This window comes from Zalophus californianus, chromosome 8 (genome assembly GCF_009762305.2).
Source record: "Zalophus californianus isolate mZalCal1 chromosome 8, mZalCal1.pri.v2, whole genome shotgun sequence".
Classification (NCBI taxonomy): Eukaryota; Metazoa; Chordata; class Mammalia; order Carnivora; family Otariidae; genus Zalophus; species Zalophus californianus.
In genome coordinates, this window is record NC_045602.1 from 139325981 (window position 1) to 139353506 (window position 27526).

At 61.7% G+C, this 27526-nt stretch overlaps 1 protein-coding gene across 8 annotated transcripts; it reads left to right on the forward strand.

Moving 5' to 3' along the window:
* The first annotated feature begins 102 nt into the window (after nt 1-102).
* Nucleotides 103-24450, forward strand: SLCO4A1 (solute carrier organic anion transporter family member 4A1). 8 transcript variants are annotated; one of them, XM_027622530.2, is made up of 12 exons: nt 399-986; nt 11722-12605; nt 13463-13553; nt 14323-14444; nt 14826-14937; nt 17766-17920; nt 19354-19549; nt 20550-20715; nt 20812-20984; nt 21251-21315; nt 21710-21858; nt 23264-24450. In XM_027622530.2, exons 1-12 carry the CDS (start codon nt 913-915, stop codon nt 23459-23461), a joined length of 2385 nt encoding a protein of 794 aa, XP_027478331.1. In that variant the 5' UTR covers nt 399-912; the 3' UTR covers nt 23462-24450. The 8 variants fall into 8 exon arrangements, 5 of the variants coding, with proteins under 5 accessions (XP_027478332.1, XP_027478333.1, XP_027478329.1 ...); XM_027622531.2 differs by lacking the exon at nt 399-986 and adding an exon at nt 103-350 and having other exon boundaries at nt 20955-21315; XR_003524702.2 differs by lacking the exon at nt 23264-24450 and having other exon boundaries at nt 394-986; nt 20955-21065; nt 21710-21846.
* Nucleotides 24451-27526: the final 3076 nt, after the last annotated feature.

The window sequence follows — 27526 nt, forward strand, 5'->3', positions numbered from 1 at the left end:
CCGCCCCATTCTTTTAAAATGAATTCATTTTGTGAAAACTAAAAAGGAAAAATTGTGGGGTGTCAGTGTGCTCTGCTGTCACTGTACTAACTTGGCAACCCTTCGGTCTCATGCTCATCCCTACGGCGCTCAGGGACCTCTGAGGAAGTGTTGTCATCAGCCCCATTTTACAGATGATGTAACTAGACTCAGAGAGATTAAGCAATGTGTTCGGGGTCACACAGGGGAGGACAGTGGCGGAAGGCCAGCAGGCCCCCCTTTTGGTGGCCACGTGGCAGAAGAGCCCCTCACTCCTGACAGTGCCCACGGCAGAGAGAGGATCATTCTAGAGAGAAGGCTGGATTCCCCAGGTGAGGGTGCTGGCCTCACCATAAGCCAGGGCGAGCCCCTAACTGGCATCCTGCCCAATTCCCCAGGGGCCCCAGGAGGCACCAAGGAGGCCCACACCCGCAGGCAGCCCAGGCCAAGGCCAGCCTACCAGCGCCGCTGCCAGGCTCCCACCGGCCATGGGTGGCCTTTCCGAAGGGTTGGGCAGGAAACTTCACTTCCTCTCAGGGCCTCTGCCACAGCCCCCCTCGTCCCACACGCCGGCTGCGTTCTGAGTCAGAGACCAGTCGCTACAGGGCCTGGAGACTTCACTGGCCCGTTTCTGGCCGGCAGCTCAGGGATGCCGTGTCTCTTGGGGCCGGAGAGGGATCCGTCAGCGGCAGGCGCGCTGGGCTGGGGGGCTACGCGACCCAACGGCGGGAGAGGTACCGCCGTCCCCGCCCTGCCCCCGCCGCGCGCTCCCGCGGCTGTCACTTCAGGGCGCGGGCCCGGGGCGCGGGGGCGGGCACAGCCAGCGCGGCGCAGCCATTGGCCGGGGTAGGTGGGGCCAGCGGTCGCTCCGGGGCCGGGCGGGCCTGAGAGGAGATGAATGGAGCCGGGGCCGGCCGCGAGCAGCCGCTAGAGCGCGGGGCGCAGCGCGACCGTCGGGTGTTGGGAAGGTGAGTGCTCGGGGGGGGGCGCGGGCGGAGAGCTCCCTGCCCACGGGGCTTTGCGGAGGGCGCGTGGGGCTGGTCCCCAGCCGGGGCCACGCCGGCCGGCCCCTCTCCCAGCCCCACCGCAGGCAGCCGGCGCGGAGCGGGACTGGGGTACCCGGGCTCCCCAGTGAGGGCAGAGGGAGCATGGAAACGGGGATGCGGACCCGCTTTCAGCGCCTGGTGGGCACCCTTGGCCCCAGACCCGGAAACCGGAGGCAGACGCCGGGCTTCCACCTTTGACACAGGCGCCGGCAGCGTGACCCGGGTGGAGAGAGGCCCGCTGGGGCCCCGCGGGGGTCAGCGCCACCAGGGCAGAGGCAGGCAGCGTGCACGCGCTCCCTCGTGCGCGCGCGGGGGCGGGGGTGAACATGGCGGGACTTGGTGGCGGGGCCTGTTCCTCCCCGTAGGCAGAGGCGCTGGGGAGCCTCAGTAGTTTTCCACCTGAAGGAACCAGCTCCCCAGTCGCTGTGTCTCCCTGTTTTATTTGGGGCCTGGGTTCCCTCTGCCTAATCAGAAACTGGCCCTACTCAGTGAACCCAGAACAGGTCCTGATGTGAGGTTTCTCTCAGTGCAGGTGGGGCCCGTGGGGTTCAGAGGAGAGGAAGCCTATGGTTTTAGCGGGTCAGTGTGGGACCCCAAGGGTACCAATAGTAGGAGCGGAGGAGGGCCTGCTCGCAGAGCAGGTAGAACGCCCCAGCCCCAAGCTACCTGCTTTGAGCATTATTATCTCAGGCAAGCCTGACAACAACGTGTGAGGTCGCTGCTGTGTCCCCCACGTTACAGGGGAGTAAACCAAGGCACTAGGCGGTTCGGTGACTTGCCTGTGGGGACACAGCTAGTATGTGGTGGAGCTTTGGGTGACTGCAGACAGTTTGCAGCTCTGTTCCTGGTGGGGAGAAGACAACCCAGGTGAGCCAGGCCTGACACAGAGCAGTGTTGCAACAGGTGGGCCCATGGCTAAGGGGACTGGGGCAGTTGGCGGGGGGTAGCCAATGCCCATGGGATGCAGGGAGGGGGCCTCTCACAGAGCAAGCCGGCTTTCCCAGGTGTTGCCCAGGGAGAGCACAGAAGGTCCTCTGGGTCAGACCCCCATGGCTGCCCCGCCTCAGTCCTGCTTCCTGCTGGGCAGGGCTGGTGGACACTACCTGGACATTTTTTATGGGGCTGCTTCCCTCCTGGGTGGCCATGGCTTAATCCGCCCTGGGTGTGGCCCCTCAAGCCGGCCCCTGAGCAGGTCCCAACCAAGTCCCCCCCACCTCCGTGGTGAGGTAGCTGGGTGCCTGGAGGTTGGGCGTGATGATGGCCCAGTGAATGGGGCTGATGTTCTGTCCTTGTCAGAGCACCCAATTCTGAGTAACTCCGTTCAGAGAGTCTGGCTCTCCCCGGTCTCCAATGGACCCTTGCCTTGACAAGCCGCTGCTGCAGCCTGACCTCTGGGTCTCGGTCTGGCTTCCAAATGATCTAGAAGTCTCCTAGAGTGTTAATCCAGTTCCCAGGTCAGCATTGCCAAACAAGGATCAATTCATAGCTTTGTGCACTGATGCTGACTGTGGCAGTTTTGGTCCCCAAGGCCTCCCCGTGGGTCATGGGCAAGTAGTGGAACCCGGCCTGGTGCTCACGGTCAGAAGGGAGTGGGGCAGCTAGCCCAGCAGGTACCCAGAGGGTTCTCCCGGCCACACTTCTGCTTTCTCCGTTGTGGACAGAGACCACAGAAATATTCCCTCCTGAGCCACGTGGCCTCCTGTTTTCAGGCGTGGCAAAGAGCCCATTGTCTGCTTTTGGAAGGGGATGTACAATAATCCTCAGAACCTCCCAGCTGCTTTGGTTCTGGGACATTGAGCTGCTTGTCCGGCCTCAGCATGAGGGTGGCGTGTGGGGGCCCACTTTAGGGTATAGGATCCAGTCTCCACCATGGCATGTAATCAACAGGCCCATCAGGACCCCACCCCTGTAAGTGGGAAGGAGGCACCAGCTCGTTCTCTGGTGACCAGGGCTCTTGTGTGTGGGTGGACCCTGGGTCCTGTTAGCAGGGGAAGAAACTGGCCTCCTAGGCCCTGGGTCACCTCCCCTCCTTGGCTGGTCATGGGGACTCTTCCTGCTGCAGCCCTTAGCCTGCTGTCCTCAGACACCCCTCATTTCCCCTTGGTGGCCATGATGCAGCCCCCTCCCACCAGGATGACACAGAATTAGCCTCTTGAACCACATTTCTGGGGGTGGGTGGACACGTTTCACAAACCACGTGCCTTTTGCAACAGCTGCTCACAGTGCAGTCAGGCGAGGCCCCCTGAGGACCAAGTACAGGGTACAGAGAATCACAGGCTCCTGGGCTGGGGAACATCTCACACGTCCTCTCCACCAAGGGGGCCACCTCTTTCTCCAGGAAGCCTTGGGGGTAGCCAAGGTGTTGCTCCTTAGCCCAATGCCTTTTAGGGCTTGGGATCAGCTGGGCTGAGTGGCTCCCCATTCCCACCCCAAGCTTATGTGCCGTCCGTGCACTTCGTCATGGTGGTCTGCCTCTCAGCAGATGCCCTGGGGCTGGTGCTTGGACCCAGAGGCCTAGAGGCCACCTGGACCTGGCTGACCCCGCCTGTGCCCAGACAGGCCCATTATGGGACAGAGCCAGTGCCCCAGCACCTCCAAACCCTGTGAGGGCCCTGCTGCAGGTCTTCATTTCTCATGAACCCACTAGGAGGAGAGGGGCTCACTCCCTCCTCCCCATGATGGCACACTTTTGTTGGAGGGGAGAAACACAGAGAGGCCCACCACCTGCCCGAGGGGGGAACAGTGCCCGGCTGCAAGAGCCTCTCTGCGTCCCCTCCATGGATCAAACGTTATGGGTTGGAAAGACAAGTAAACTTGTACTCACCTCTCTCTCTGGACATCCTGCCCTCCCCACATGTCTGCCTGCTGGTGGAGCCGGGTGGGGAGCAGAGTCCTGACAGGGTACCCCCCAAGGGACGGGTCCTCTGGCTCTCTATCAGACAGTCCTTCATTGTTGGCCTCCATGCAAAGTGGCCGGCTTCCTGCCCACTCACCTGTGCAAGGTCACCAGGTATGCAAATTCGGTGGGGGGGTGGGGCAGGCACTCCTGTGGCCACCCCAGATCCTGTCACCCGGTGTCTGCTCTATAAATAGCTTTGAGCCCCATCTTCAACAAGTGAAAGCCCCCTCCACTCCCTCAGTCAGAGGAAGAGACACCACAATGGACCTAGGAGGCAGGAGAAGAGGGCTGCCTGGAAGACTTCCATGGGTCATGGAGGGAAGGACCCAGGGTCACGGGGGGGTGGGGTGGGGAAGGACCCAGGGTCACGGGGGGTGGGGTGGGGAAGGACCCAGGGTCACGGGGGTGGGGTGGGGAAGGACCCAGGGTCATGGGAAGGGGTTGGGGAAGGACCCAGGGTCACGGGCGGGGCGGGGGAAGCACCCAGGGTGTGAGGTGGCGAGGGTGGGGGAAGCGCCCAGGCTGTGAGGTGGCGAGGGTGGGGGAAGCGCCCAGGCTGTGAGGCGGCGAGGGCGGGAGAAGGGCAGAGGACAGGGTGGGGACCCGTGGAGCAGGAGCTCGGGCAGGGCTGCCATGTGGTGTGTGGCATATGTCATGGTGATATGGGCTATGGGTGTCAACCTCAGAGCAACCAGGTGCAGGGAGAGGGGGACCTACTGGCTGGAGCATAGAGAGGAAGCAGAAATGAAACCTGTACGTGCCCCCAGCTGCCACATCCCCAGCGAGCGGGGTTCAGGAGGGAGCCTGGGAGCACCCCGGCCGTAACGTGGAAGGGCACTAGTCACCCTCGGGCCCCCCTGGGGGCGTTTGCAGGGCCTGAGCCAGACTGTTCTGGGAGCCAGGCAGAGGAGGACCAGACGTTGCGGTGCTGGGTGACCCTGTGCCCCTCCCCCCGCTAGGTCTGCAGACAGCCCTGCATGAGCATCTAAGGGGTAGGTGCACAGGGGTGGGCAGCCCTGGACTGAGACTAGGGCCCAGCTCTCAGAGACGGGGCTATGGCAAGCCACCCACGGGGGCCACTGGCTTCTCATGCCACAGCTGTTGGGGGCCTATGGGTGGGGGTGGGGGAGGAGGAAGTGGGCCCTGGATTTCTTGGAGCCTAGTTGCTCAGACTCTGAGAAGTGTGGCTGATGGCCAGGCCAGTAGACCTGTGGTCTCCTCCTGAGTAAGCCTGCACGTGTGCACACACACACCCTTGCCCCTCCCACCGCAGCTCCAGGTGCAGAGTGTCTGGCTGGAGGCTCCAGGGTACACATTAACCTCGCCGCTAATCCCGCAGGGCTCCTCTCCCCGCGGGAACAGACGGAGGGCTCCTGGCCATGGGGGGGTGGAAGGAGACTCCCAAGGACCGGGGACAGGCCTGGAGGGCGGGATAAGGTCCCTGCAACAGCGGGCTCCCTGGGCAGGAGGACGTGCGGGCCTGGGAAGCCATCCAGGGCCTCCCCAGAGCTCACAGCCTCATCGTTCCCCCACGGGGGTGAAGGCCGCAGAGCAGCAGGGAGGGGCCGCCCAGCGTGTGAGCGGGCACCCCAGACGGAGCCCCCAGTCCGCTCTAATCACGGGGGAGGGGCCTCGTTCCTGCTGCTGGTACTCCCGTGCCCCTGGCTCCGTGGTGGGAGGCCCCAGCCCCTGAGACGTATGCATGGCCGAGGGCTCAGCTACAACCAGCCCCGCAGAATGCTCACCAACGGTGATGGTGGCAGGCGCCCCGCCACGTGCCCCGGCCCCGAAGGCCTCCTGGGGCCCCTGCAGGCCAGCTCCAAGCTGCCTCTCACCTCTGCTGTTCTCATTTGGAGCTGGGGCCATTTGCAGCTGGTGCTAAGGTGACCTCTCCAGGCACAGGGGGCTGGGCGCTCCTCCCAGATAGGACTGTGTCCCGGAGGTCCCCAAACCCCAGCGTCCATCACGGGCCTCGCAGACAGGTGTTGGTGTGAAATTACCTGCTGCATCACTCAGGGTTCTCCGGAGAAACAGTCAAGAGGAGATATATATATTAAGAGCTTTATACATATTTTATATCCTTATGTGTATCTTTGTATATATTACTTATATATTATATATAAATATGCATATTTATGTATTAGATATTATATGTAAGATAAAGATTTATTATTAGAAACTCAGCCCATGCAATTATGGAGCTTGGCAAGTTCCCAAGTCTGCCTTCGTCGAGCTGGAAACCAGGGAGAGGGGAGGTAAGGGTGTGGTTCTACTGGCAGGGCGGGCTCAAGAACTGGGAAGAACGACGTCCTAGTTCAAAGGTAGCCAGGCAGGAGAAATTCAGGGAAGGGTTAGCCCTTTTGCTCTATTCAGGCATTCGACTGATCGGATGAGGCCCACCTGCACTGAGTCCACGAATCCAAATACTAATCTTTTCTAGAAACACCCTTGCAGCCACACATGGACTGCTTGGCCAATGGGGCACCTCCTGGCCCACCAGACTGACAGGTGGAATCCGCCATCATGCTGCATCAGGCAGTAGCTCTGGGTGGAGGAGGGGGAGCGGTCGCCAGGAGTGAGAGGCCCTGGGGGTCTCTTGGGTGAGGATACCTGTGGATGGTACCTGGAGCCCCCAAGGGGTGGGGGTGGCCTCTCGGCCTGTCCCTCCTGCCAAGCACTCTCTCTGCTCCTCGGCTCCCCATTGGCCCGCCTCCCGCCTCCCAGGCGCTCCCGTCCTCTGCTGTCCGGCTGTGTTGCCAGCCCCCCTGCTCCAGCGCCGCTCAGCACCTCAGCAGCAGCTGAACGTGATGTCGGCCCCACGGAAGGTGCCCGTGCCTCCGCTCTGCAGTCCAGCCTCCTCAGCAGGTAGAAAGCAGGCACACATTTTGTCCAGACCAGTTCCTGGTGGACATGCTCACAGGGCTCCAGGAGAAAGGACTATGGTGCCCGGTCCTCCTCAAGGGGGGGCTAGTACCCCTCCATGTGGTGTGCCACTGGGTCCTCCAGCCCCTGCCACCTTCTCTCCAACTTGCCCACGGGGGCCTAAGATACAAGCTAAAGGCAGTGGCCCCAGAGCCACTGGCCTGGCCTTAATGTGGGTCAGCCGATGCTGCCTGGGCAGTCGGCAGGAAGGGCAGCCGGGAAGTCACCTCCTCCTGGCTGACCACAGTGACCACACTGGGTGTCAGCTCTGCCCATCTTGGGAGCAGATCTTGGAAAGAAACTGTCTGTCAGTGACCTGGGTCACACCCCCCACAAGGGAGCTGATGAGCAGGAGACTGAGACAGGGCAGCTCTGTACCCATCCAACCTGCTCCGCTGGGCTCGGCCAGTCCGGCTACAATGCTCCCGTGCATTGTTGCTGGTTCCCCGGCAGGCGGGTCCCACCGCAGGCCTCTATGGTGAGGTGGCGATCCTCGGGCACACACAGCGTCCTTTGACTTCAGACCCAGCTCGGCACGACCGTCTGCGCATCCACGTCCAGAGCTGTCTCTGGCACTGCACGCATGTACTGGTGCCCAGATCCGCCCAGATCCTGGTGCAAACTCGGAATTGTCCTCTGAAGTCCCACGATACTCAGGACCATCCTGGTGGCTGGGAGACTCCAGGTATCACAGGTCCCTAGACTCACTCAGGCCCCAGCCGCCGGCCTGCGGATGGAGGGGACGATTCCAGGCACAGCACCCTGCTTCCCTACACGGTAGCCCCAGGAGGGCCAGCCTCCCCATGTCTGATCAAGAGCCTTGGTGAGAAAGATACAAATGTAGGGACCCGAAGGGGTACGTGCACCCCAATGTTTATAGCAGCAATGTCCACAATAGCCAAACTGTGGAAAGAGCCAAGATGTCCATCGACAGATGAATGGATAAAGAAGAGGTGGTATATATACACAGTGGAATATTATGCAGCCATCAAAAGGAATGAGATCTTGCCATTCACAACGACGTGGATGGAACTGGAGGGTGTCATGCTGAGTGAAATAAGTCAATCAGAGAAAGACATGTATCATATGACCTCACTGAGATGAGGAATTCTTAATCTCAGGAAACAAACTGAGTGTTGCTGGAGTGGTGGGGGTTGGGAGGGATGGGGTAGCTGGGTGATAGACATTGGGGAGGGTATGTGCTATGGTGAGCGCTGTGAATTGTGCAAGACTGTTGAATCACAGATCTGTACTTCTGAAACAAATAATGCAATATATGTTAAGAAAAAAGAAGAAGAAGAAGATAACAGGAGAGGAAGAATGAAGGGGAGTAAGTTGGACGGGGAGACGAACCATGAGAGATGATAGACTGAAAAACAAACTGCGTTTGGAGGGGAGGGTTCTGGAGGGGAGGAGGGTGGGGGGATGGGTTAGTTGGTGATGGGTATTAAAGAGGGCACATTCTGCGTGGAGCACTGGGTGTTATGCACAAACAATGAATCATGGAACACTACATCAAAACCTAATGATGTAATGTATGGTGATTAACATAACAATAAAAAATTTTTTAAAAGAGCCTTGGTGAGGGTGAGAGCCTTCCAGACAGCGCAGGAAAACTGGGGCAGAACTCCAGGCGTAAGAAAAGTTTGTAGAGGCTCTGTCTCAGCGTGCCGACCTGCCTGGGGGTGGGAGCAGTCAGGCTCCTGGCAGGAGCCGCTGGAGGAGGCTTCCCTGGAGGAGGCTCGCAGCCCCATGACTCTGAGTGCTGCCGTTCGATTCTTATGTGCAGGCGGCGGCCACCAGTGGGTCATCTGGCTAATAATACCCCAGATTGGATTTTCAATTTGCTAATTTAAGTAATGTGATGCGTATGATTTGGCTTGAGCTTTATATATTCATGTCCAAGATCCATAGCTGTAGGTTCAGGGAAAACTTCGCCACTGACCTGGAGCTGCATGTTGGTGTTGTCCTGTGGCTTTCGGTTTCAAAAGGGAGAGCTCTTCCCTTGTGGCCATCCCTAATCACAAATGCTAGCTATCCAGCCACCTCCTGAACCCTGCTGTGGGCCCCACCCGCCGTCACCTGCCCCTGCATCTCACCTGCAGAGGCAGGGCCAAGAGTTACAGCCCAGCGTGCGAGGCAAGCCCAGAGCGGAGGGAGCAGGTGTCTGATGGTGGCTGGTGTCGTGATCACTTACGGGGGATACCAACCCGTGAAGCATTCCCGAGGGCCCAGTACTGACCTTTCATGCCCCGCAGGCTGCTGGGGGCCTCCCTGAGCTCCCCATGGCCCCTGTGGTCCCCAGCCCGGTTGAGGTTCCTGTGCTTTAGGGCCTGTCTCAGCCAATGGTCCTGCATCGTGTGTGTGGTTTATGTGTGAGCAGGTGTTTGTGTGGGCAAAGGTGCAGATAGCTATGTGTGCGCATGCTGATCTGCACGCACACGTGTGTGCGTGTGTGCATGTGTGCACGCGTCTAGAGGAAAACACACCGTGACGCCAGTCAGCACAGGGTAGCCTCTGGACCTTGGAATTTGGGATAACGTCGAGCCTTTGTGGTGTTACTCCGTGTGCTGTTTCAGCAGCCCGTCTGAGCTGTGGGGCTGGGGGGTGCCAGGGCTCACACTGGTGGCTGTGTTCTGCGAGGCTCTCCTGGGACCTGCTGGGTGCGGGCGTGGCATGTGCTGGAGGTGGCCTCCGTGACTGCCGGCTCCAGCAGCTGGGCTGCGTGCATGCGGAGCTGCCTGTCCGCTAGAGCTTCTTCCAGGAGCTGACTCTCCCAGCTCTGCTCATATCCGAGCTGGGCCTGCTGGCCTTGCGGCTCTAGAAATAACGCACTGGAGTACTCACAGCCACATGGGGATGACTGCCGTGGAATTTTGCCAGACATGCACGGCCTTGGCGCTTGGCCGCAGATAGCCTGGGGGAACCCATGCCCACGGTGAGCAGCCAGGTCTGGACACGAATACCACGTGACCAGTCACGGTTCTTTCGTACGGTGTTGGTGAGGACTGCCATGACGCACACACAGGCTCTGAGGTGTCTATTAAGCTCGGTGGCCACCTCCCCTCGGGCCTGTGGCCCCCTGAAAACCAGGCCACACATGACAGCTCGTGGCATCCCCAGGGGCTGGTGACTTTCCCACGGCTGCCTTAACAAAGCTCTGCAAACCGGGGGCTTAAAGCGATAGAACTTTATTCTCTCCCAGCTCTGCAGGCCAGAGTCTGAAATCAGGTGTCCGCGCGGCTGCGCTCCCTCTGGAGGCTCCAGTGAGGGCCCTTCCGCCCTCTTCCAGCTCCTTGCCCCCCAACCCCCCCAATCCCCGCTTCCTTGTGGCTTCAGTGACTTCCCTGTGTCTTGTCTTCTAAGGACACTTTTTGCTGGATTAGGACCCACCCCAATCCAGATGACCTCATCTCAAACCATTAATCACATCGGCAAAGACACTTCTTCCGAATACGGTCACACTCAGTGTATGGGTGCACCTGTCTTTTTGGGGAGACCCCCATTCGCTCCCCTCCAGGCCCCCGTGCAGGGCCCAACAAAGCTGCGCTCCATGCTCGGTGGCTGGAAGGAGTCTGCCAAAAGAATCAGATGGCAGGAGCCTCTCCCAGCGTCCACCCGACACCATGGGCTCTGTGCGTGGTGGGGGGCAAGGAGTCCCCGTGGCCTGGTGAACCTGGATCTGAGGACACTTCAGGGTCCCGAGTCACCACTAACGGGGCCCCAGCCCTGGGCGAGGCCAGCAGGCAGCTCCCCAAGCCTCAGAGCACAAGCCGGTGGTGTTTCTGTGCCCCCCACGGCCTGAGGCTCCCGGCTCCCAGAAACAGCCAGGCTTCAGACCTGCCGGGAACCTCTGAATATGAAGTGGCCCAACCCAAAGGGTGAAGGGTGTGTCAGTGTCTTGGGGCTGCCGGACAAAGGACCACAGACCCACGGCTGAAACCCCAGGCCTTGATTGTCTTAGTTCTGGGAGCAATGCCTGAGAGGGAGGTGTGACGGCGACCTGCTCCAGGCCTATTTCCTTGCCGGTGGACGGTGTTCTCACGTGCTGTCCGCCCGTGTCCAGGTCTCCCCTTTCTCTACGACCCCAGTCACAGCCAAGTGGGGCCCACGCTGACGACCTTAGTCACCTCTCTAAAGGCACTGTGTCCCAACACCCTCTCGTCTGAGGTGGCTGGCGGTTAGGAGTTGGGGGGGGGGCGGCCCGGGAGCCTCGGGAGGCAGGATTACCTGGCCCCAGCCCAGCTCCTTTGGGTCGGGGGGAAGCGATGGCCCAGGTGGGGCTCCAGGCACAGGCCAGGCTGGGAGCTGCAGACGGAGGGAGCGTTGGTGCCGTTTCTTCCTAACTTGTCCACGTGGCTGCACAAGTGTCTTGTTGTGGTCTTGAAAACCTGCCGTGGGCAGCAAGCCCAGTGACCCTCCTGCAGGGCGAGACCCTGCGTCTACCCCTCCCTCGCTGCCTTCCAGATGCTGGACTAAAGTGAATGCTGGAAGGGTGTGAGTTTAATGAGGACCTGAGGCTGGACAGTGTGGGGACCGTGTCCACACGGGGCAGAGAACATGGCTCACGCCGGCCGAGCAGAGGCCACGGGGGGCAGGATGGGTCAGGGGCCCACACGGGCATCGACTGTGGCCTTGTTCAAGTGTGTGGGTCCAGGAGGTGTGGCCCTGGATGCCGGAGGGGGCTGGTCGGGCAAGGTCAGCCCCATCAGACTGGGGAGCGGCAGAGCCATCGGCGCCCAAGGGGCCGGGCCCAGGGGGCGGGGGTGTTCCCGCCGAGATGTCCGTGTGTTCAAGGGTCCGTGTAAGCTTTGTAACCAGAAGCTCTTCTCACAGAACAAACCAAACACTGGAATACCGTTCGGCGGCTTCCACAGCTGCCCCCGGCGCCCCCTGGACAGAGATGCCTCAGCACTCAATGGGGGACAAGCCCTTGGTCTCCATGCCGCAGCTGGTCGTCCCAAGCCCAGCGTTGGCCATGGACAGCGCGTGCGGCCACAGTCCCCCCAGCAGGCGGGTGTCCCTCGGCTCGTCCCCGGGCCACGGCGCCCTGTGTCCCGCCACGCACAGCCCCCCGGACTCCTGCAGCCAGCTGCTGTGCCCGCCGCTGACCGAGAAGCATGGCCGTCAGATGCCCCCCGAGATGCACTACGTGGCTGCTGGGCCACAGAGCGTGGCGTGTGGCTGGTGGGCCTTCACGCCCAAGTGCCTGCAGGCCTTCAACACGCCCAGGAGCTTCCTGCTCTTCCTGTGTGCGGCGGCCTTCCTGCAGGGCATGACGGTGAACGGCTTCGTCAGCACGGTCATCACATCCATCGAGCGTCGCTACGACCTGCCCAGCTACCAGAGCGGCCTCATCGCCAGCTCCTATGACGCGGCCGCCTGCCTGTGCCTCACCTTCGTCAGCTACTTCGGGGGCAACGGGCACAAGCCCCGCTGGCTGGGCTGGGGCGTGCTGGTCATGGGCGCCGGCTCGCTGCTGTTCGCACTGCCCCACTTCACCGCGGGCGCCTACGAGGCGGAGGTCGCCGAGGGCGTCGGGACGTGCCGGGCCAACCGCAGCGTGGCATGCAGGGACAGCACCTCGGGCCTGGCCAGCTACCGACTGGTCTTCATGCTGGGCCAGTTCCTGCACGGTGTCGGCGCCACGCCGCTCTACACGCTGGGCGTCACCTACCTGGACGAGAACGTCAAGTCCAGCTACTCTCCTGTCTACATCGGTGAGTGGGGCTGCCGAGGCCACAGGGCGGGTGCGTCCACGCCGCTGACGTGCCTTTCCACGTGGTACGGTGACGTACCACACCGGTGGTCATGGGTGAGGTTGCAGGGGAGCGCGGGCCTTCCTCAGGTGCTGGGGTCAGCCAGCTGCCCACGGCCCGCAGGGGCTGCACTCGAGCCTCACGCTCCCGCTGAGATCCCCACGTTTCCTTAGAGTGAGATCTCTGGGTTTCAACCTCGGGCCGCCCACTTCCCCGAGTCCCTCCTGCCAGGCCAGGCGTCCCCAGGGCCTGGCCACACTCTGTCCGCTGACTCCGGCCTCCTCGTTTGCACCTTGGGCTCTGTCGCTCTGAGTCGCCGAGTGGTGCCGACCCAGGGACGCTGGGGTCCCGTCACTCCAGTGAGGCGCTGGTTGGCCGGTGGTGCCGAGCGGAGGCACCCACATCCTGCAAAACGAGGCCCTCAGGATCTTTGCCCTCTCAAGGGAGAAAGAGTCCAGATGCCGCGTGCGTTTGGCTTTGACAGAAAAGCTGTAGAAGCACTTTTAAAAGTTAACTGCAGGGGCGCCTGGGTGGCTCGGTGGTTGAGCATCTGGCTCTTGATTGCGGCTCAGGTCTTGATCTCAGGTTGTGAGTTCAAGCCCCATGTCGGGCTCCTCACTGGGAGTGGAGCCTGCTTAAAAAATAATAATAATAAGTAAAAATAAAAAGTTGACGGCAGTTAGATCTCAGACACAGTGGAGGCTGCACGGATGCAAACCCTGGTCTGAAGGGTGGGTGCCATGGGGGAGAGGGCGCAGACGTGCGGCCTGGGGGGCTCCTGTCAGGTGGCCCCTCCACAGCTCTGCCTCTCTCCACAGCAACCTTCTACACGGCAGCCATCCTCGGCCCTGCCGCCGGCTACCTGATCGGAGGTGCCCTGCTGAACGTTTACACAGAAGTCGGCCGCCGGTCAGTGCTCTGGGCTCCCCCTGCCCCTGGGGGACAGCACCCCACACACAGTGAGGCCGGAGGGGTCTCCCTGGCCTCAAGCAGGAGGAAGCCCGGGGCTGGGCCTGCTCTGGCGGGCCGGGGGTCGGGGGGGGGGGTCCCTGAGTGCAGGCCTGGGGGCGGGGACAGCGTGGCGGGTCAGCAGCTTCCCGGACCAGGCGGCAGCAGGTCACCATTTCTCTGCTGCCCTTTGTGGAACAGACGGTGGATTTTTGTGCTGCCGGTGCGATTCATCTGTGTGGGGTTTTCCAGCCGGGTGTCCTCAATTCAACCCAGTTCTGACAGACTTCCCAGAGTCGATGCAGACCCCACAGGCTAAGGCTCAGCCCCAGGAGACCCCCCCCACCCACGTCAGACACCAGCCTCAGATGCTGGGTCCCCCAGCTTCCATCCAGCCCGGCTACAAATTGGTTGTTCCGCAACCCCATCCTTGGGCGTGATAAGCCGCTAGAATGGCTCACAGAACTCGGGAAGACACCTCACTCACTAGATTACCAGTTTATTAAGCAGATTATGAGCCCGGAGCCACCAGCTGGAAGAGGCGCGGAGGGCAGGTGTGGGAGGGGGTGCGGTTTTCCGTGCTGTGCAGCGAGTCAACCCCACCCCTGCCTGGAGGCTCTCCAAACCCCCCAGCTAAGGTTTTCATGGACCAGCGTGCAGCTGGATGCCTGGCGTGGGTGCCCTGAATGCACGTGGACAGGACGCTGACCCCCCACGCCTCTCCCCACAGGACAGAGCTGACCACCGAGAGCCCGCGATGGGTCGGCGCCTGGTGGGTGGGCTTCCTGGGCGCGGGGGCTGCTGCCTCCCTCATCGCCATCCCCATCCTCGGGTATCCCCGGCAGCTGCCAGGTGGGTGCATCACTCCCTCCTCACTTGGGCTGGGCGGGGCCCCCGTCCTGCAGGGCCGGCTTGGCCCCTGTGCTGCTGACCACGGGCACCGTCCACCCCTGTGGCTTCTCCCCGTCTGAGGCACGCAGGACGGGCTTGTGGCAGCCGGAGCACGTGCCCCTTCTGCCTCCTTCCATTTCTCCTGGTCCCACAGTGTGTTCTGCCGCGGGCTCTCCCACCCCCTCCTGTCTGTCATCTGGCCAGTGGTCACCATGCTGCAGCCCCATACCCCACCTGTCCCCGTGCCCTCCATCCAGGGCACCTCCCCAGACCCGGGAGCAGGGAGGGGCCTCAAGCAGAGCCCTCGGTCCCTGGCTCCCGCTGACATCTGCGGCCTTCCAGGTTCCCAGCGCTACGTGGTCATGAGAGTGTCTGAAACACACCAGCTAAAAGACAGTGGACACAAGGCGGCCAGCAGCCCCAACTTCGGGAAAACCATCAGAGATCTGCCTCTGTAAGGACCTTATGGGGGGTGGTGTGCGCCTCTCGCCTGTGTCCGTGTGTCCTGAAGATCCTTGGGGGGGTTCCACACATCCTGGATCTTGATCCCAGGCTAGGAGAGTCCATGTGACCCCTCCAGGGCCGCGTGGCCAGAGCATAGCTCCTAAACCTCCCTCGTGACCCAGTGCACTCCAGGTCTCGCCCCCAAACTGAGAAACTAAGGAGCGGCAGCCAGAGCCCTCTGGGGCTGGAGCTGCCGAGGGCTGGTCCCGATGGAGGGCCAGGGCCCCAGCTCCTCACTCCGCTGTGTCCTCTGACCATTTCACTAAGTGTCACCTTCATGGGCTCTGGGCTCGCGCCCCCTCCATGCCTGTAGGTGGCTGAAGACCCTGGGAGGTACAGGACTGTCTCCAGCTCTCTGCCCTCACAGCCCTGCACCAGCGCCCCCTTCTGTGCTCCCTTCTTTCTCTTTCTGTGTGACCTGGCTTGGCTTTGTGGTCTTCATACACTATCGGGACAAAAAGATCCCTGGCCTGCTCTGGTCTCAGAGAAATTGGGGACCAGGGCGGCTCCTGGCTGCCCAGCACCCCTCTTCACGGGACCAGGCACTCCACAGGGGGCCTCTCCCATGGATGGTCACCAGCCCAGCTCCTTGGCCTCACTGAGCACCCACCTGCCCCTCCAGGACCCTGGGGCCTGAGCCCTGAGCCCTGGAATGCCTGTGTTTCACTGGCCTCCTGGGGCCAGGGGCTGTTAGTGGTGGGAATGAGTCCCCGTTGTCTGTCTTCGCCATGGGGAGGTGAAGGGGGATCAGGGTCAAAGGTGGCCTCCAGGGAAGGCCCCGTGCCGTCCACTGTCCGCTGCTTTGCTTCCCTCATGCAGAGGAAACGGCTGTCATGCTAAGGGTGGAGGGGTGGATGGCCCCGGACCCATTTAGGACTTTGTTCTGCTTCGCACTTCCTGTGATACCACCAAGAGCTGCCCACACCTGAGAGCCCGACGGAGGAGGTCTGAGGGAGGGGCAGGTGCAGAGCACAGCCAAGCCCCTGTCCGGCGGCACCCACGCTGGGGGCAGCTCCTTCCCTTCCCGGACGGACGCGGGGATCAAGTACCGAACCAAAGAGAATTGTTTTCAGTCTTCAAGCTTGAAAGTCAATTTTGCTGAAAACCAGGGTGGGGAATGGCGCCTGGGGTGAGTCTGAGCGCCCCCCCGCTGAGATGCCCCGAGCAGAGGGGAGGGTCTGTCCGTAGCTCCCTCCCAGCTGCCAGCTCGAGGTCCCGGTGCAGAGGCTAATTATGGCTGCACTGCACATTCCAATGTTCTAAAATCCAGTTTGTTGCCAGCCGGTGTCCCGAGAAGGGAGAGTGTGAAGGTGTTCGCAGCTGCGATCCGCCGGGTGGCGTGGGGACGACCAGCCCATGGAAAATGGGGGCGGGGCTCCCGAGGACGGCAGGTGCACCTGCTCAGGTTATAGAACAGCTCTGAGCTGCAGACCCGAGAATGTCAGCCCGGGAGGGCTACTCTGAGCCACCCCCAGTGGCCGGCGGACGGTGGTCCTTTACGGCCGGGATCTGCTTTTTCATGGTGCAGGACAGGGAGGGTCCGTCCTGCCAGGACCTGGGGCTCCAGGGAAAACTCTGCCCCAGCCCACCTCACTCACCAGCCCCGGGGCCGGGGACAAGCTAGTGCGGGCACCTGCTGCCCGTGGCGGGACGGCTGGGGACGGCTCGGGGAATCGGGATGTGCAGGCGGCAGAGCCTCACGTGTGGGGCGACGGGCTGCCCCACGAAGGCTGAGCGTCTTTACGTCTGGACCCCCTCGGGCTGTGATTTTTGTATGTTTTGAACTCAGCTCCGCTCGCTCCCTTTGACACCCCTTAAGGACAGTTTGTTTTGTTCTGCGCCCCTCGTAACGTTTAGCGGGCAGGTACAGTCTCGTGTGTAACCAGGACTCAGGCGCTTGCCCTGCTCGGCCCGACCCCCTAACAAGATGCAGAATCCCAGTTCAGCCAGAGCCAGTGGCCCTCAAAGAAGCTGCGCTCATCCCGAGGGCAGGCGGTGTGGGGCAGGGTCGGTGCCCAGCCCGTCCCTCGGCGGGGATGCGGGGGAACAGCCGCCAGAGCCCACGCCCACCCCACACAGGGTTGGCCACAGCGAGACCGGAGGCCAAGTGTCCCCAGGGCCGTGCAAGGGTCCCACTCCCAGCCCTTCGAGGGGAAGCAAGGCCAGTTTCACTGGGGAATCAGCAGGCCAGGTGTGGGGGGGCCAACGCCAAGATCCTCCCTCAGGACCCGGCAACACCACCCCCACCAAGTATGCACCAAGAGAAACTGGGGGGGGCAGCCATTCCCAGCCTGAGCCTCCTTGGAGGGGCTCCCCTGTCCCCCCTTCTCCAGGGCTGGTGGTTGAGAAGGGACCCCACCCCCTGGTGCCCATTCCCCTTCTGCAGGGGCCTGGCCAGTCCTGGACTTGGCGACAGCGCCTCCCCCAGCCCCCGGCTCCTGGTTCAGGCCGTCTGTCGGACATCACAGCTGCCCCCCAGGTGACTGAATGGTGCCGTAGGGTCTCCCCACGCTGGAGAGGGGGAAGGCTCTTCCCTGGTTTGCCAGCTGTCTTTCCTGGGGCCCGTTCTCCACCAGCTGAAGCCCGGCCTCACACCTTCTCTTGACTTCTCTGGGACAGATATGGAGCGACGACAGCTCACCAGCCCACTCCACTCCCCTCTTGGACCTGCGGCTGTTTGTACTCAGGTGGGAGGGACCTTGGCCCCAGGAACAGCGCTTCCGCACACCCTGCTCTGGTCCACTCTGACCCTCTGTCTCTTCTCTTTTCCCCGTCCAGCTCCATCTGGCTCCTCCTGAAAAACCCCACATTCATCCTGCTCTGTCTGGCTGGGGCCACCGAGGCCACGCTCATTGCCGGCATGTCCACCTTTGGCCCCAAGTTCCTGGAGTCCCAGTTCAGCCTGAGCGCCTCAGAAGCTGCCACCTTGTTTGGTGAGAAAACTCGCAGAATCTTGGGGGTCCTCTGACTTTTCGTGAGTTCTCAGATGAGTGAAGGGTCTTTGGAGTATCTTTTAGAAGTCCAGCTGTGCACGTGAGGGCTCGCTGGGCATGTGGTCCTGCAGGGAAGGCCCCGGGAGCAGGTGTGGGGCTGTTTGTCAATGTCACCATGTGAATCCGATGGTCCTTCCCGAGAGGTGGGGAGTGCTGACCACAGCGTGCTGGCCAGTTCTCAGTGGATCCATCCTGGTGGGGATCCGCTCTAGCTGGGAGGGTCAGGGGTGGGTCTGGCTCATCTGTGCTGCTCCCCACCCAGGGCCTGGGCCTGCATCATCCCTGGCTCGCTGCAGAAAAGGTTTGGGTGGCAGCACCCCCCTGAGCACCTGGATGATCGTGCTTAGCCACGCCCATGAGCCAGGTGGCCGGTGTCCCAGGATTTCCTGGGACCATGAAGTTGGAGTCCCCGGGCCTGCCTGACCAGAGCCAATCTGTAGCCAGAGGCAGCTTGGACTCCTGAGGAGAATGAGGGGGCCCTCCTTAGACCCTGCTGCCACTGTCCCACCAGGCAGGAGGGGTGTGGGAGTGGTCACCAGACATGGGGTCAATGCCAGGCACAGGGTCCATGCCAGACATGGGGCAGATCCTGGCCAGAGGGGCCAATGCCATGTGTGAAAGGTGGGGTGCATGTGGGTAGCACGTGGGCCAGCGCAGGCTGTGCCCCAGCCCTTGGGGTTCTGTTCCCGGCACAGGGCGTGGGGTTTCGATTAGGGGCCTCAGCCCCCTTATCTAATGCCCCCAGACACCCCTCCTTGCCTGGCCTCTCAGCTGACCTCACATGCCCAGAGCTCTATCCGCAACTGCCTCCCCTTCCCCAAAGCGGCCGTCCCCGTGCTGACACCCCACAAAACATCCGCTGGGGCCCCCATGCTTCACCCTGGAGGTGTAAGGGGCCCATGCCAGAGCTGGCCTTGGTCATTGCTGGGGAGACAGGCCCACCAAGTCCCCACCCCCATTTGCACTTTGTCCTGGGACAGCCTGGGAGCCATTCATCCCACGGCGTCTCCAAATGTGGCTCACGGCTGGATGCAGCAGAAGCTGTGGTGGGCAGGGGACATACTGTCCTGGGGGCCACCCCATCAGGTGGGCAGGGGCCATTGAGCTCTCTTCCTCCCAGGCCCGCCCCTGCGTCCTTCCGCCTCTGGGCAGCCAGGTGTCCTTCCTGAAGGCCCCTGGACCAAGGCTCCCCCAGCGGCCCCCCGTCCAGCGGCTGAGCACTCAGGTCAGAGCCAAGTGCTGCCACATGGACAGATGGATGGCTCTGGGCCTCAGTCTCCCCACCTGTAGCGTGGAGATGAGAAGACCCTGTGGGTTGCGGGCCCCACCCCTGCGGCCCTGAGGACCACGCTGAGCCCCGCCCTCCCCTGCAGGGTACCTGGTGGTGCCAGCTGGCGGCGGCGGAACATTTCTGGGCGGCTTCCTTGTGAACAAGTTCAAGCTCCGCGGGGTGGGCATCATCAAGCTGTGTCTGCTCTGCACCCTGACCAGCCTGCTGGCCGTCTTCGTGTTCTTCATCCACTGCCCCAATGTGCCCATGGCCGGTGTGACAGCCAGCTACAGCGGCAGGTAAGGGCCGGGCAGTGCCCAGGCAAAGGGGGGCCCCCAGCACACCTGTCGGGGGCACCAGTGGCTCCGGGGACTGGGGGAGTTGGGGTTGGCCCTCGGTCACTGTTTGGAGATGCTCATAGCAGCAGGACATGGGCTCACGGTTGCTCAAAGACAGCCCGGCGTCGGCCCTTGAGAAGCCCTCAGCTCCGTTTCAGCCGAGCCCAGGGTTCTCGTCTGAAAACGAGACCATGATCACCCAGCTCCTTTCCACGTGTGCACATGGTAAGTGGCCCAGGGTCGGCTCTCATGTGTCACCACGTCATAGGGACATGAGAACAATAGCCCCCCGATGGCAAGAGGGGACTATCTCAAGCAGGGGCCGGCCGCCTGCCCGTGGGCCGGGCGGGCCCCTCCCGGGATTCCCTGCAGACTCGACTGGCCACGCAGGGCACAGCGATGCCATGTGGTGCAGTCCTCTGACGGGGTTGGTGGAGAGGGCACAGGCTACACAGCCCACGAGGGCCCTGCCACCATGAGAGGGGGGCGGCAGCTGGCCCTGGGGCCGGCCCCGGGTTACAGAGCTGAGGGCAAGCTGGAGGGACCAGATGGTGGTTTAGTGTTTCCCATTTGAGTGGAAAAGAGAAGAAAGCGTGTGTGTCCGTGACCACTGCTGTGTGCATGCACACACGATCCGTGCAAATGGTGTAGCCACAGCCCGAGGGGCTGGCGCTGTGGCGGAGGGCTTTGGCCTGTCCTCTTGCCATTTTTGGGTTCTGAGCCCTGTGCACACATTGCCTCTCCCATAGCCGAGTCAGGGAGCGCGTGGTGCACACGGTTGGGGAGCAGGACAGGCGTGGTGTGGGTGGCGTGAGAGTTCCCGACGATCCTGTGCAGGGAGGCGCCTGCCTCGGGTGGAGCCCATGTGGCCACAGGGCGCTGAGGAGGCTGGGCGCTCCTCCCCCGCCCCATCCCCCGGCGCTGGCCCCGGTCCCACAGCCACCTTGTCTCCTGCCCTCAGCGTCCTTCCGGAAGGCCGCCTGGAGCTGACAGCCGCCTGCAACGCCCCGTGCACCTGCCGGCCCGAGCACTACAGCCCCGTGTGTGGCTCCGACAGCCTCACGTACTATTCTCCCTGCCATGCGGGCTGTGGTGGGGAGGCTGCGCCCAGCGCAGGCAGCCAGAAGGTGGGTGCGGCTGAGGCCTGTGTGCTGTCCGCGCCCTGCCCCGGGAGGGCCCCCGCCCCTCCCTCCTGTAACCAGCGGTGTTGTTGCGCCCCTCAGGTGTACCAAGACTGTAGCTGTGTCCCTCAGAATTTTTCCTCTGGTTTTGGCCATGCTACTGCAGGGAAATGCACTTCAACTTGTCAAAGAAAGCCCCTCCTTCTGGTTTTCATATTCGTTGTAATTATCTTTACATTCCTCAGCAGCATTCCTGCGCTGATGGCAACGTTACGGTAAGCCCGGGCCTGGGTCTCGCTCTGGTCCAGAGCCTTCCCTTGCAGCACGCTGCGGTGGAGCCCTGCAGATCCCGCAGGGTACGTGCTGGGCCCCCTGGAGCCCCGTGGCCGCACGGCGCTAACTGCCTCGGCGAGGGGCTGGCCACCTGGGGAGGCGGTGACGCAGCCTGGGGCTTGGCCAGGACCTGGCAGCTGGTGTGGGGGTGTGACTTGGTGGACGGCCGCACTCTCCAGGACGCTGACGCTGCTGTCTTCCATTTCAGGTGTGTCTGTGACCGGCAGAGATCCTTTGCGCTGGGAATCCAGTGGATTGTGGTTAGAACACTAGGTACTGTGCACTGGGTAGCGTTGTGGAGTGGTACAGTTGCGTAGTGCGTTCACTGCACAAGGGCACCCAGACAGTGTCTCCTCAGTGTGTGCCCACTTGGCGAAGGACGCCATTCCCTAACAGTCCACTAGAGGGACCCATGGCCGTTGATTTGCCCAGACCCAGAGGGTGGCTTTTCCTCTTTAGCACAAAGGGCTCAGAAGTCACGGGGAATCCCCCAGCCTGATGCCAGGTCCCCCCGAGAAAGGAACATTGAAGTCCACTTTGCACCCCTTGAGATCACCGAAGACTGATGCCACCTTTCTGAGAACCTGCACGGTCTGGGTCTCGGTGCTGCCCGCCCACCCTGCCTGCCCCAGGCTTGGGGGCCTACTGACTGAGCCTCTCCCTACAGGGGCCATCCCCGGGCCCATCGCCTTCGGCTGGGTGATTGACAAGGCGTGCCTGCTCTGGCAGGACCAGTGTGGCCAGCAGGGCTCCTGCTTTGTGTACCAGAACTCGGCCATGAGCCGGTACATGCTCATCACCGGGCTGGTGTACAAGGTGAGTGAGGCGGCATCTGCCCCGTGTGTGGGACCAAGGGAGCCCCAGAGTCCACTCCAAAAGGCTGAGCATCTTCTCCAGCTAGCTCAGGTCCCGAGTGCCCCACAGGGGCCTTCCCGCAGCTCAGAACCCCTCCTGGACCCTGGTGGCCTGGTGTCCAGGAGGAGCATCCTTTCCACGTTAGAGCCGTCGGGGTCGGGCCCGCGACGCTGGGATGCAGGTGCTCCCGGGCCCCCCACCTGCTGGGGCCCTCACCCTGCAGCTTGGTGGTTGGCCCTGGGGCTCCCATCAGCTGAGGCTTTGCAGAAATGAAAACCAGCTCCTTTCTGTGAGCTTGGGTTCTGACAGGCCTGTTCCCGTCTGGGCCGGGTCAGCCTGATGGATCCACGCATGAGCAACACCCCCTTCTTCCAGCCTTCCCATGCCCTGGGCGCTGCCCCCTTCCTTAGCCTGACCCCGTTAGGAGAAACTTCCTGCTGGAACACTTGGCTCACGTTGCGTGGGGAGAAGCGCAGTATTTATATTTTGAATTTTGCCTGATTGGAGGAAAAGGCATAAAACCTTCAAAATAGCATGAAATTCTAGGGCCAGTCTGTAAGGGTTTTTTGATTTCCTTCTCCGGGTGGAGGGGCTGCCCAGGGGTTCCACCTCTCGCCTCAAGCTTTTCTTGAAGGGCCTCAAGAATGGAGGATCCTCGGCCCCCTGGGTTTATCTCTGCACGGCTTAGCATAGAAATAGCCGGGTGTGAGCAGGGATTTGTGTGGCTCTGGAGGTCAGCGCTGGGTCAGCTGTAAAGACGTGCCCTTGCGTGCCCAGAGTCCTCCGTGAGGCTGTGTGGGAGCCCGGCGGGGCTGTGAGGTCTGTGTGGCTGGTTGTGGGTGAAGTAGCCTCCGCAGCTCTGAGTGCTGACCACAAACCCGGGGGCTTAAACTACAGATATTTATTCTTTCCTCAGCTCTAGAGGCCAGAGGTCCCAAATCCACATGTGGCAGGGTCTGTTCCCTCTGGGGGCCCTGCCAGAGGGTCTGGGCCTGCATCTCCATCTCTGCCCCCGGGTCACATGGCCTTCTCCCTGTGTGTCTCCTTGCTCCTGTAAGGACACCCGGCATGGCAGGTGGGCCCACCCAAAATCCAGGATGATTTCATCTCAAGCTCCTTAACTGAATGACATCTGCAAAGACCTATTTCCAACTGCAGGTTCTGGGGGTCAGGGCTGGGGCGTCTCTTCCAGGGGGACGCTCTTCAGCCCATGAAGCCCTCCACCTCCCTCACGAACGGTATTGGTGTCCACGCTAGGGTTCTGCAGGAAAGAAGGGTCTTCTCGCCAGAGCCGGGGTCCTCAGGGACCAGGGCTGGGCGGGCGGCTCCGGGTGCGTCCAGTGAGCTCCTCCTTTCCCCCTCCTAGGTGCTGGGTTTCCTATTCTTTGCCACCACCTGTGTGCTGTACAAGCCCCCCTCGGAGTCTCCCAACAGCCTGGCAGCCTCTCTGCCCAGCCAGTCCTCGGCCTCTGACAACCCCATGGACGTCCGGGATACTCCCTTGGCCCTCCAGCTCCGGAGTGACGTCTGGCGGCCCACCTGTCTGCCCAGGGGCACTTCCTGAGAACTCTGTCGGATTTCTCCCCAGAAGGGCTAACCCCTCACCCATTGTGATACCCCCGTGCTGAGGACCCTCCAGAAATCTCCCACTGGATTCCGAGGGTTCCTGAGCTGGTGGAGGACACATGTGACCCTCAGACACCAGGGAGAGAGAAAGCAAGGCTCATGGAAAATGGGCGCACCTCCCTCCTGGTGCCTGGGGACCGGGGTGATGGTGTCTACGGCTCTCGGGAAGAACGAGGCCCAGCAGCCATTCCCTTCCTGCTTCCTGCTCCACGACCGGACACAGCCACATAGCACTGAATTTCCCTCGGGGGCCCCAAGAGCCCTTGGACACGTTAACAGCCATGCTTTTAAAAAGGTCTATGCAATCGTAACTGTGCCGTTAGTTCTAGAAAGTGCAAAGCCGCCTGCAGGCCTGGTGTGGAGCCGGTGGCCCCCGGAGTTTTGTCGGTTGCCGTCCTGTCTGGGAGCCTGGGGAGGGCCCGCCACGGACCTCCATGTGCACACACGGCCTTACGCGTGGCACCGTCGAAACCACTGGATTAAAGTAGAAGGCACTGGCCCCCGCCGCGGGGTGTCTGCCAGCCATGCTTCCGAACGGGTTCCACTCCCTGCGCCCTGCGGACCAGCCCGGCCTGACTTCCGGTGTTTCTCCAGAGGTCAGGGAAGGGGTGTGAGGCTGTCCCCGGGGGCGCCGTCCCGGGGGAGCCGCCTTCTCAGTGTTTTCTAACCTGTCCTCAGATCTGCAGCAGGATGGGAGCACCGTGCACAAGCAGATATTTATGGACCAATATTTTACATAAACTTATTTATAGGATTGTTTTTTACTGGGTAGTGCGGTGTGCGTGTAGCGGCACACTCAGTAGGCACGTGTGATTCTACCACAAGGACGGCAGCACTTCCATGGAATGTCTGTTGGCGGGTGTCCTCACTTAAAATGATGTGTATATAAATATATTTTAATATATAAAAACCTATCTCTCTGTCCAATGTGTTTTGTTTCTATGAATTTGCAGAGCTCGGTGGTTTTGTACGTCCTTCCTGTGGATTTCTGTGAGTTTGTGTCTCAGAGTCTGTGGCAGGCTGGCCCCGGATGAGCGTTTCCTTGGCCCTGAACCTGCCTGGGCATGACTGTCCCCTCCCCCACTGTGACCCCAGAGTCCTTTCCCTCCAGAGACCAGCCCCTGGGGAGTGGTTGGGGGGCCTGGGTCCTCAACCCTGGGCCCCACTCCCTGCCACATTCCTGAATGACCCGGAGCATCGGGACTCAGACCAGGATGTCTGGACACAGCGGTTGGTGCAGAAGAATGTGCGTGCGTGAGAGGTGGGCGGACCCTGTGCTCCCTGGGCGTCCGAGTCTGAGGGAGCAGTGACCACACGGGGCGATGGCCGGTCCGCGTCGCCTCCTGGAGGGCCAGAACGTGGCCTCCATAGTGCTCAGCAGATGCAATGGTGGAAGCAGGTGGATGATCTGGTCCCTGGTGCTCCTGGCTGCAGGTTCTGAGCAGCACCTGGCTCTGAGTCCCCGCAATGCCCAGGGCAGGAGCCCCGTCACCCCGAGCCTTTAGGATGCTCAGGGCAAGTGCCCCTTGCATCTCATCCAACAGGCACGTTGGGGCACCTCCACCCCCTTGTCCTCTGGAGATGGTCTGTGACGGCCAGAGGGCTGAGGCCACAGGGGTCCCGGGGCGTGCCCTGCCTGCTCCTGGTTGAATTCAGGCCCCCCAGGCCCCAGCTCTGGCTGTAACTTCTGACCCTGACTGCAGCCCCTCCCAGGTGGGTGCCAGGGAGCCCAGAGAGTCCACAACTATGGCCGGTGGGCACCAGGAGGCAGCTCAGAGGTACCCTGGGGTCCAAGCCCCTAGACGGGGCTCTCTTCCTTCCACTCCCCACATTTCTGTGAATGTGAGCTGGATGCCAGTCCTCCCTCGGGTCCCGACCCAGCCACTTCCATTTGCCAGGAGCCAGGGGGCCTGGGTTTAAGTGGGGAGCAGGGGCCAAACAGGCTCCCTGAGAGTTGAGCACCTGCTACATGCCAGGCCCTGTGCTAAGCAGCAGGGAACAGTGGAGACGCTGACCAGAGAGCTCCCGGCAGCAAACCCAGACCAGGCAGGAGGGCAGCAGGGGCCTGGGATGGACAGCACAGCCAGGGTGCTGGGATTCAGCCCGGGGCGGTGCCCCCGATGCCCTCTCCTGGCAAGGGAGGCCCTCAGACCCCCTTCGCAGGGAGGGACCCCGGGCACCTGGCAGAAACATGCTTCTGGACTCCTTCCATCCTGTCTCTGCCCTTGGAAAGGGTCCCAGCGGGAGTGGGTACTTCTTTCAGCCCATATATTTTTTTAAACAGCTTTGTTGAAATATGAATCACACCCCATGTAACTCACCCATTTAAAGCGCAACAGTGGGTTTTAGTCTATTCAGAGTCCTAGGACCATCACCGCGGGCAGCTAGAACACTTTCGTTACGGCAACAAGAACCCCCCCTCAGCTGCCACCCCCAGCTCCTCTCCCCGCCCCCAGCAACCACGAATCCACGTTCCTCTCTAGCTGTCCGTTTGGGCCATTTGCTATAGGGGCAACCACACGTGACGTGGTCCTTCCGTGTCGGCCGCAACCACAGGGCACCTCCATGAGGAAACCTATGTCCTGGCTAAGGTGGAAAGGTAGTCCGCTGCATGGATAGACCCCATGTGTCAGTCACATTTAAAGGAGAAACAAGGTCCCTGGCCCCTCCCAAGCCATTCCCAGGCTGAAACACAAAATTGTGATCACTTCGGTGTTGGAATTAGGATGATATGTCCTCTAGCAGGACTCTGACGTTGAGCCACACTGTAGAGTTCTGAGCGGACACAGACATCCTCTGCACACACATGCCCCCTCACTGGGACGGGCCTGACCGCTGCATCCACGCCGGTCCACGTCTGCTGCCTCCGAGGCCATGAGGTCCCCAGGATGGCGTCTGCCAAACTCATCTATTGACCACTGGGCCAGGCCGGCCAGGGGAGGGCATCCGGGGGCACAGAGTATTGAGGAGTCACATTGCAAGGGTAGGTTTGGGGGGCGGGCAGCAGCTTCCTGGGGAGGCAATGTCATACCCATCTCACAGGGGAAGGAGGGAACAGGGTGCCTGGGAGGTGAGCAGTCACCCGGGACCAAATAGGAGACAGGGCTGGAGGTGAGGCTGGCCGCATCGTGCTGGAGACCTGGCGTGGCCCGGGTAGCGGGCTGGATGGTGAGGAGGAGCTGCAGGGGCAGGTGTCCGGGTCAGCACCAGGATGGGGTCTCACTGCCGACAGGGACAGCAGCTTCAATCAGGGAGGAGCACATCTCCAACGTGGGAGCCCCAGAGGGCCCAGTGCTGCTGGGGCCAGGCCCTGCGGCCTACCCCTTCCCACCCTGTGTTCCTGTAGCCGGCTGTTCCAGCAGCCAGACCGAGGGTGGAAGGACGGAGCCGGGGCAGAGGGCAGGGGGTCAGCTGAGTCCATGTACTCACATCCCACAGTATGAGCCACGTCCCCTGGCCCCACCGCAGAGGGAGGTGGGAAAGCCGGCTGCATACCTGCTGGAGGTTACACCAGCCCCTACAGAGCCGTGTGGCATCAAAGCTCCCAGTGGACGGGCCCCATGCAGGAGGGTTGAGTCCCGGGACCCAGGCCTGGAGGGCAGCAGGAAGAAGCTGCTCGCATGCGGCTGGGGGGGAGTGAGGGGTGGGGTGACAGTCAGAAGACGGGGGGCACCAGGGGAACGTGACACCTGGCTCCCCGAGCCAGGCGCACGCATGTGGTGCTCAGAGTCGTGTGTCCCCATCTGCAGTGGTTGGAGTTGTCCCTATTTTATGGATGGGGAGCTTCTGAGCTGAGGTTCTGAGGGTCTGAGAGCCTCGCAATGTTCCTAGAGGCCCCCTAGTGATAAAGTGGCCAAGGCAAGTGTCGGGAACTGAATGTTGTGTAGGCCTGGCCCCAGTGGAAAGGTATCAGATGTGGGGCCCCATGAGGGCCATGAGCTCCCTGCCTCCCCACCACGGGAGGGCACAACGAGAGGGTGGCCTTCTGCAAATCAGGAGAAGA